The 9,242-nt window shown below is 32.0% G+C and overlaps 1 protein-coding gene across 1 annotated transcript; it reads right to left on the reverse strand.

Annotated features, from left to right (window-relative positions):
• Window positions 1-5,228: 5,228 nt before the first annotated feature.
• LOC131952793 (uncharacterized) lies at window positions 5,229-8,949 on the reverse strand. Its single transcript, XM_059315637.1, has 2 exons — window positions 8,774-8,949; window positions 5,229-7,510 (listed from the first exon to the last, which is right to left on the reverse strand). The coding sequence occupies exon 2, from the start codon at window positions 7,476-7,478 to the stop codon at window positions 5,703-5,705; it is 1,776 nt and encodes a 591-aa protein (XP_059171620.1). The 5' UTR covers window positions 7,479-7,510; window positions 8,774-8,949; the 3' UTR covers window positions 5,229-5,702.
• Between the last annotated feature and the right edge of the window lie 293 nt (window positions 8,950-9,242).

Consider the following 9,242-nt stretch of genomic DNA (forward strand, 5'->3'; position numbering starts at 1 on the left):
TAATTTAACTATTGTGTTTCACGAGTTACTGCTAAAACATATACAATGCTGATTGCTTCGGGAGCCGGACGTTTTCCCAAAAGACACATACCCGAATGCCGATTGCCCGAAGGCCGATTTCCCGAATGGACACTTGCCCGGTTGAGACAAATGCCCGAATGGACACTTGCCCGAATACGACAAATGCCCGAAGGCCGAATGCCACTTGCCCGAAGGCCGTTTGCCCGAAAAATGTTAATATTATATATTACCAAAAAATCATTCGCAATCAATTTAAATTTGAAATTTTGCAAAATATAAACTATGTCCATTCGGGCATTTGTCGCAATCGGACAAGTGTCCATTCGGGAAATCGGCCTTCGGGCAAAGGGTCTTTTGGGAATCTGTAGTAGACCCGGTTGCTTCATATTGATATTTCACACCCGCAGCATACAAATGAGAATAAAAAACAACTAAAGTATTGTTCCTGGGATATTTATTGTCTTTCACACACGTGTAAAGTTTTCCATCAAATGCGGCTAATTTGAAAAATTTATAACCATTATACAAAAGCGCCACAGTGTTCAAATTCACTACAGGCATGATGTATGGCAGATGTTCGCAACTGCCTTTGGTTATAGTGTGTTGTCTCATACAATATAGCATCCATTATAAGTATTCGAACAAATTTAATAATAATTACCAATTGATGATTTCGGAAATTTTCCAAAAGTGAAGTACTCACTAATGACGTTCTAACAGGCTCTAATAGATTTGGTAACTGGAAGATTCTTTTGTTTGTTTTAGACGTATTAGGTAGTTCTTTTAATGCTTCAATTGAGGAATGTGAGTAGTTTCCTTTAATTTCAGCATGAAGTGTGTTATTCTCGCCTGTATTACCACATGTTGCTACGTAAATACATTCTGCGTTGTCATCAGATACTTGTATCACTATCATAACTTTCTAAATTATCTAAATAAGAATCTTTACAAATAAAACCCATTTTTGTTTCATAATTTCCTATTTCATTAGCTTGTCCGCATACGTCCATATTGAAATCTGGTTATCCTCTGACAATACTTTTAATACAAAGTGTTCACAATCTCGTTCCATAAATTCTATTCGTAGTTGATCCACCACCTTCAATATGTCCATAAAAATCTCTAACGTTAAAATAACTTTTCCAGTATACATTTTCTATTGTTCTTATTACACTTTGAAACCTATTGTATTCTTCCATTCAAAGAGTGTGTTTTTGTTTAGTTTTTTTTTTAAAGATACAAAATAATAAATCGCATTGGTAAATTGCTAATATTGCATCTGATTTTAAACACTTTCTTGTATACGCATCGATAAACTTAATACATAAAAGAAAATAAGTTTTTCAATATGCAAAATACAATATCTGTAATTTAAAAGGAAGATTGGTGGAAAAAAATTGCGGAATAGGCTTATCGATTTAAAGTCTGTGTTGTGTTTATACATTTTATTCAACGAATGTTTTACATTACAAAAATTTATAGAAAAGCAACACATTACCTATTATTTCTTTTCAATTGGCAACATAATATTTTTTGGGAGAACAACTGGAATAAAATTCGAACAGGGAGAGTTATTGCCCCAGTACTGTATGTCGTGAAAATACCCTTCAAACTGAGATACACGTTTCTGTTCCGCTGGTTCATTCATTGGACCAAAAATAATTAGCTTTTGTTTGTATGTCAAAGCACCGTGCAGTTTTCTCTTTCTATCCCATAATCTTCCCAACCATTTGAATGTTACTTGTCCAGCAAAACAATTAATTCTACACAAATCTCCAGTTGTTTGTAGTACATAGGTATTGTTGTCATCACTGAAACTTATTATCTGTTCCGCTGGTCCATTCAATTGTTCTAATTCTGTTAACTCCTTGGTTAGAATGTTCAGCTGATGAACTGCAGTCTTCTCTTCACCATTGACGGTAACAGAACTGAAAATCAGAATCATCCTATGATAATTTATAGCACGTTGTAATTTTATTGTATCTGGAAGCTTAGTAAATTCTTCAACTTTTGGATTCCGCTGTATAGGAAACATTTTAAGTATATCTGTCATGATAACTATCATCGGAATCTTCAACCGATTTTTCTTCAGTACTTTGATCATTACCTCTCTCAAATTGGAAATCGCTTAAGCTCATTTTGTCGATAACAAATTCCACATCGTTTTCTGGCACATACTCAACCCATTTTATCACCGTCTCTAGAACTGTATCTTCCGAACTCACATTAAGATCCCGACTCTCAATCAAACTCAGAAACTCTTCAAAACGAAGTTCCATAATAGAAATCATCCTACTTACACAATCAGTTTTTTAACATAAAACTTTTACAAGCATCCATTACTTTTCTGGATTCTACGGGTTTTGCTGTTTTAAAAGTGCTTTCAAAGTTCTTAAGAGATAAAACGTTCAGAGCAAATTCCTCACATTTCGTTATGATCTCTTGTTTCTGTAACTTGTCCGCCAACTTCCATATGTTCTCAAGGTTGTGTTCTGACATTACTTTTAAGGCAAATTTTTCACAATCTGCTATCATAAATTCTACCTGTAGCTGATCCAACTCTTTCCACACGTCTATAAAATTGTCTAACATTAAAACAACTGTTCCGGAATAAAGTGACTTTAAAATATGTTGAAATGTTGGTTCTGACATTCCATTTAGTGTAACACATCCATCATTTGCTTCCTTCATTTAACACCGTAACAGTGCTCTAAAGAAATCTGAAGACTCTGCCAGAACAACTCGGTGACACCGAACCTTAACATCTTCAACTTCTACAGTAAAATCCAACAATTCATCTTCTAGTAGTAATCTTTCTAGATTTTTAGTAATGCAATTGGGCCTTTTATATACTTTGCCCATTGTTAAAGTTGGCGTGACTCTTTTAAAAATAAGATCAATTTATGTAACACTTGAAACAAGATGTGCAATTTTTAAAATATATAAATCTGGTAAAGAAAATCTGCTCTTCTCATTAATTGAAAAGACCAGCAGAATCTGAAAGACAACATCGATTTTAAAACATTATTTTTTTTTTACAAAAGAATTAAGCTAAAGTACAAAAATAACTTTTTCATTAGACCGCATACAAGTGTAATTAAATTTAATCTTCATTGGCATATTGGGTTTTTATATTTTTTTATAAACTAGCCGTCCCGGCCAGTCCCTGCACTGGCATTTGAGGTAAAAATTATTTGTAAAGGGCAGTGACTTGTGTGCTAATAAAGTTGCATATACCCGGCATTGCCAGGGTTTAGGAATAGTATTGCTTTTCCAATTAAGTGTCAATAATCACATACTTACGGTTAAGTATATCACACATAACCTTAACTATAAACTAACTCTCACTACAATCAATCACAATCAAACCAAATGGAAACACAAACACAAACAAGAACACAAACGAATACACAAACTCCAACACACGCACAAACGCAAACAATTACTCAGAAAATAATGCAAATATAAACGCGAACATAACATGCTGTTGTTGAGGAAGGGAGTCTGAATGAGCAGTCTACTTGGATCCTAACTTGAAATTGTTAGCAATGTTGAGTAAACCCGAAATCCCATAAAGAAATAAGTATCCCGTCTATTATATTCGAGTTGTCTGTGACCAGTGACTATTGGTAGTGGAACGCCCAAAATAATAGTATGAAATGTGAAGCCCTTTCGTAGCGACTAATGTTATAATGTGTGTTTGATTAGGCATGTAGGTGCGAAAAAATATTGTTGTGGACAATTGTTGAATAAAGGAAGATATGACGCGGTAAGCAAGAATGTGAAGTTTAACTGTAGGATCGTTGTTTCCGGAGAAAAAGTTTAGGTCGAATTGTTCTTGTTGTCTTAGGATCAGGTCGTGAATGTAATCGAATCTAACTATCGTTTGTTCAACTTGTCGTTGGAATTATTATAGTACAATGAACAAAAAAAACATTTAAACCGTAACTTACCCTGCACTGATAAATATAAAAGAAAATAACCTTTTATTAGTAACTTAGCAAAGAGATATAAGATATGAAATATAAATATATAGTAATTAGTAAGCTATAAGCTATAAGTACTGTATATTGCTTGTATAAGACTTTTTGTATAACAAGATATTCTATGAGGCCTACAGCGTTTTAAAAATGTAAGAAATAAAAACATGAAATTTATATTCCCCCTTCAACACGGATGCTGTTAAATGAAAGAGATACACTTTGTTTGTAAAGTTTTATTTAGGTGTGCAAAACTCCGTTTTTTTTTACTTAATTGTATACGAAGTATATAGGATATATTGTAATCGTGCAAACAAATGTGTTGTTATGTAGTAACTTTTCAGCGATTTCCGGTAACCGGAAGAGGAACGTATTCAACTTTCAAAATTCTCAAAACCCAAACAGACAAACAAAAAAACAACAAAAAATAAATAAAAAATACACAAACATGTAAACAAACTTGACTTTTAGTAGTATATAGATGTCTAGAAAATAAATATAAATTAGAATCAATGTAAAACAAAACTTGTGGTATTTGATCAAATACATGGCGTAAAATGTATTGAACGGTAAATTAAAAGTATAAAACAATGTATAAAACAAAGTATAATTGATTAAAACTATCAAAATGCAATCACAAGCTCGGGTTTATCCGATATAGTAACTAAGGATATCGCCTCGACCCCTCTTTAACAATTTTATATTTACGATTTGGAGTCAACACTCTGCAACTTTATTTTAGCTTCCCCTTCTGATCCAACTCTCTAAAATCTAATAATAAAACGAATTAACCCAAAAACACTTTTTTTTTTTCAAAAAAATTAATCATTCGCATCACCAGTATAAACATTTTAAACGCTATTTTCAATTACCAAAAATAGGAGATAAAATAAATTTAAAATATAACCTGCTCTTAGTAAAAAATATATTTAAAGCTAACCTCTTAAAAATAAAAATGAAAAAAAAATGAAAAAATATATCAAAGCAATATAAAACTATCCTGATAAATTAGATATTTAAATTAAAAAAATTAAAAAAAAACCTAAACAAACATAGATTCTTTTGGCGTTGGTCTACTTAATAAGTACTGTTACATCACAATTAGCCATCATTCTCACACTGGACCGCTCCTCCCTGATGTGTTAAATGATTATTTAGAGCGACTTCAAATTTTCTATTGCCGCCTCTCGCTGTTGTGCGCATATTGCTCCAGCAGATGTGCGATAACCAACTAATAATCCCAACACGTAGAGGATTCTCTTTAACGTAAAATTCTGAGAATGCCATTAATATTCTTTTTGTCCTATGAATGTTGACCAGTTGAAAGTATCAATGATCGAGTATTTTGTTTGTTTTACATTATTCAAGTTTACAGCCTGGAATATTTTAATCTTTATTTTTTTTTTAATTATACCTATGTTGGAAGCACTAATAAAATAATGTTCATATATGGGTAGGTTTACGGTCAGCTGCGCCCAAAAAAAGCAATATTTACTTAAATTCCACCCGATCAATGTGCTATTTTTTTTTTAGTCCAAATGTATCCAGTTCTAATATAAACAAAGTGAAAATGTTAATCATTTGTAACGTAAAAAAATAACTAGTAACTTTGTCTACCCTAAAAAAGCACAGACCTTAACCTCACTCCCAAACCCTTTCCAAAATGCAATAACCATTCATATTATTACATTGTACTTATTTTCAGATAAGCACCATTCCATCTTTCGGTAGAGTAGCTGCTATAAAATTTGAACATGGTTTATCGATTCCCCAGTATTGTATGTGGGTAAAGTACTCTTTAAACGAACGCAGCCGTTTTTGATCAGTCGACTCTGTGTTGGGGTCAGAGCCAAAGATAGTCAACTGTTTCTTGTATGTCAATGCACCGTACAACTTTCTCTTAATAGTCCATAACCTTCCCAACAATTTGAATGTGACTGGTTCAACTAAACAGTTTATAACCCACAAATCTCCAACAGTTTGTAAAACGTAAATATTGTAGTCATCACTGAAACTTATTATCTGTTCAGCTGGTCCATTCAATTGTTCTAACTCTGTTAATTTTTTTGTTAAAATGTCCAGTTGATGAACTGCAGTTTTCTCCTTATTATTGACGGTAACAGAACTGAAAATCAGAATCGTCCTCTGATAAGTTGTAGCATGTTGTACTTTTATTGTGTCTGGTAGCTTTGAAAATTCTTTAACTTTTGGTTTACCCCATTTAGGGTATAATTGACAAATTTCACTAGAACATTTACTAAGAATAAAGATACACTGTTCATATGGCACTAAAATTAACTGCCGTCCTGGTATTTCAGTGATTTTGTTCCACACGTTTCTACAAAAAACATACAGAGAGCTGTTTGTTTGAGATACGTCTTTAACACCACTGGCGTACAGATAAGAGTCAAACACAACTAAAGTTACGTCCAGAGGTATATCGTTACAGCTTACACATTTGTAAAGCTCATCTTCATATGCACAGACACAATTAAATTTACTATTTATTATATACACAATACCGTAATGCTCCAATATACTACAGGCTCGATGTATGGCACTTGTTCGCCATTGTCCGTGGTTATAATGTGTTGTCTTATACAAAACCGCATCCATTAAAATACGCTCAGCTTCTTTGTTGTTGATTATCAATTGCTGATTTAGCAGATGTTTCAGAAGTGGTGTACTCACAAGACACGTCCTCACAGACTTCAATAATGTTGTCAAGGCATGAGTTCTGTGACTTATTTTATTCAACGTTTGTTTATGGACTGCAATAAGACTTTTACCAGATTCATTATTAGAACTATTTTCTTTTGAAGTGTTATGTTCTATGTCAGTAAGAATGTCTTCTTTTTCACCACTGTATTTTTCTTCTGGTACATACTCCACCCACTTTAGCACTGTTTGCATGACCCAGTCTTCGTTTTCTACTTTGAGATCCCGTGAATCAATCAATTCATTGAAATCTTTAACTTCGAGCTCCATTATAGGCTTGTCGTTCATAAGTATGCCAAAGTTATTTAACATAAAAGATTTTGAAGCATTCAACACTTTTTCGGATTTAAAAGCTTTAGCTGTACTCACAACGCTTTCAATGTTTTCAACAGAAATGGCCTTTGCAGCGAAATCCTCACAGTGTGTAACAATAAAGTCTATCTGTAGTTGATCTGCTGCATACCAGATGTCTATAAAATTATCTTTCGTCAAAGGTACCTTTCCAGTATACATTGACTTTAAAATATGTTGAAATGTGTTAAGAGAAATCCCATTGATCGTTACACAACCCTCTTTAGCCTCCTTCATGTCTGTCATTAAAAGTGCTCTGAAGAAATGTGACGACGCTGCCAGAAAAATACGGTGACATGGCAAGGAAACGTCATCAACCTTGACAGTAAAATCCAAAAAAATATTATCCAACAGAAGTTTTTCTGTGTTTTTCAGAACAGTTTGAGAACTGTCATATTCAAAATCCATTATCGAATTTAAACTTAGAATCTGCAAAGCATCTGAAAATAAGGTTTAAAATGTTTAAAAGTATTGGTTGTAAGTACTACAATGAATACATTTTGTTTTTAAAATAATTCAGTCAAACGTGAATGTACTTTCCTTATCTGAGCGCACGTAAATTTTGCTTTTTCGTGGATATTTTAAAGTTAAAAAGCTAAAATGTAAATAGGTTAGATTTTTTATAAGCTTTTTTTTTGTCTACAATTCTTGCACGTGTGTTTCTTTTATTCTGGATTTTTGCAAACCGTGTATCTCGATGTAACAATTTTCTAAAGCATCGATGTCGATTAAAATTTTCAGATAAATTACTTTCAAATGACAAAGTAATAATATCTCATTTTCAATCTAATTAGACATTAGTAAATTCCAACAATAAAGGGGGGGGGATAAAAAGACAAAATACAAGTGCTGATCACTAGAGGAACACTAAAAAAAGTTATTACTGCTGATTTTTTTTTTGACTGCGAGGCGACTACAGACTATAAAGGGTCAAATACACTTTCTGTTGGAGAACGCAGTCTAACTATAAGGTTATATCATATTTTAAGTCGTATTTGGGGTCGACTCCATTATTAACGAATTAGTAAAAAGTTTTTTTTTTAAAGTTACAATTTAAAAAAGGAAATTATGAAACTTTTTTTTTATCTTAAAATTATTTATTTCTTTTTAAATATGTAACATATTTTAGAAGGAAATGTTTTCATCGATAAAAGCAAATTCGTTTCATTCATTTTTTTTTTTTTTACAATAATTATTATTTTTATATTTTATTTATAAAGCCGTGACACAAAGCGCAGCTCCATGTGTGGTTTTTTAAACTACTGAAGATTTTTTAACTAGGCCAACATGGAAATAGATGGCGAGGAAGTGGTTAACGACTAAAGTAGAACTTACTTATTTAAAACAGTTTTCATGTAGAAATTAAAATGGTAATCTCAATTGCTTTTTTTTTATTGCTACTTCAATAAAGGAAATGTTTGAGATTTTAGGGAGGGGCTATAAGTGAGGGGATAGATATATGTAATCTTTATGTAAGTAATACAATTAGTATACCGATACAAGAAAATACATATTAAATTATATTTTTAGCTGATTCAATAAAAGTAGACAAAACAATATCAAATATATTACTTGTGTTGTCTTTTCCATAATCCACTATTTTTAACTGGTAATAAATTTATTCAATTAAGTTATTTATGTGTGTATTTGTTTTCTTTCGTTAAAATTGAAAAAAAAAACATAAGGTTTAAATTGTAACTTACCATACACTATACACTCATAAATATTAAAGATAACAATTAACCTTTTCTTGTTAACTAAGCAAAGAGATATAAGATCTGAACAATAAATATATAGATCTAGTAATCAGTAAGCTATAAGGCCGGTATATTGCTTGTATAAGAATATTTGAATAACAAGATATTCTATTAGGCCTACAGCGTTTTAAAATTAAAACATGAAATTTAATTTCCTCATTCAACACGGGTGCTGTTTACTGGATGCGACACACAATTTTTTCTAAAGTTTCAGCTTAGGTGTGCAAAGCATGTTTTTTTTCTAAAGATGAGACGGAATATAAATTTCAGACAATAGTTATAATCACTTGTACTATTACTACTCTTTTTAAAAATAAGAACTAATCTATTGATAAATTAATAAACTTTTTCAACTGCAATAATTATAGGGGACATGGGAGAACTATTGTATAGAGACGAATTAAACCCTTCCCCC

Source organism: Physella acuta, unplaced genomic scaffold (assembly GCF_028476545.2).
Source record: "Physella acuta isolate Inbredline_101_S28 unplaced genomic scaffold, ASM2847654v3 ptg000073l, whole genome shotgun sequence".
Classification (NCBI taxonomy): domain Eukaryota; kingdom Metazoa; phylum Mollusca; class Gastropoda; family Physidae; genus Physella; species Physella acuta.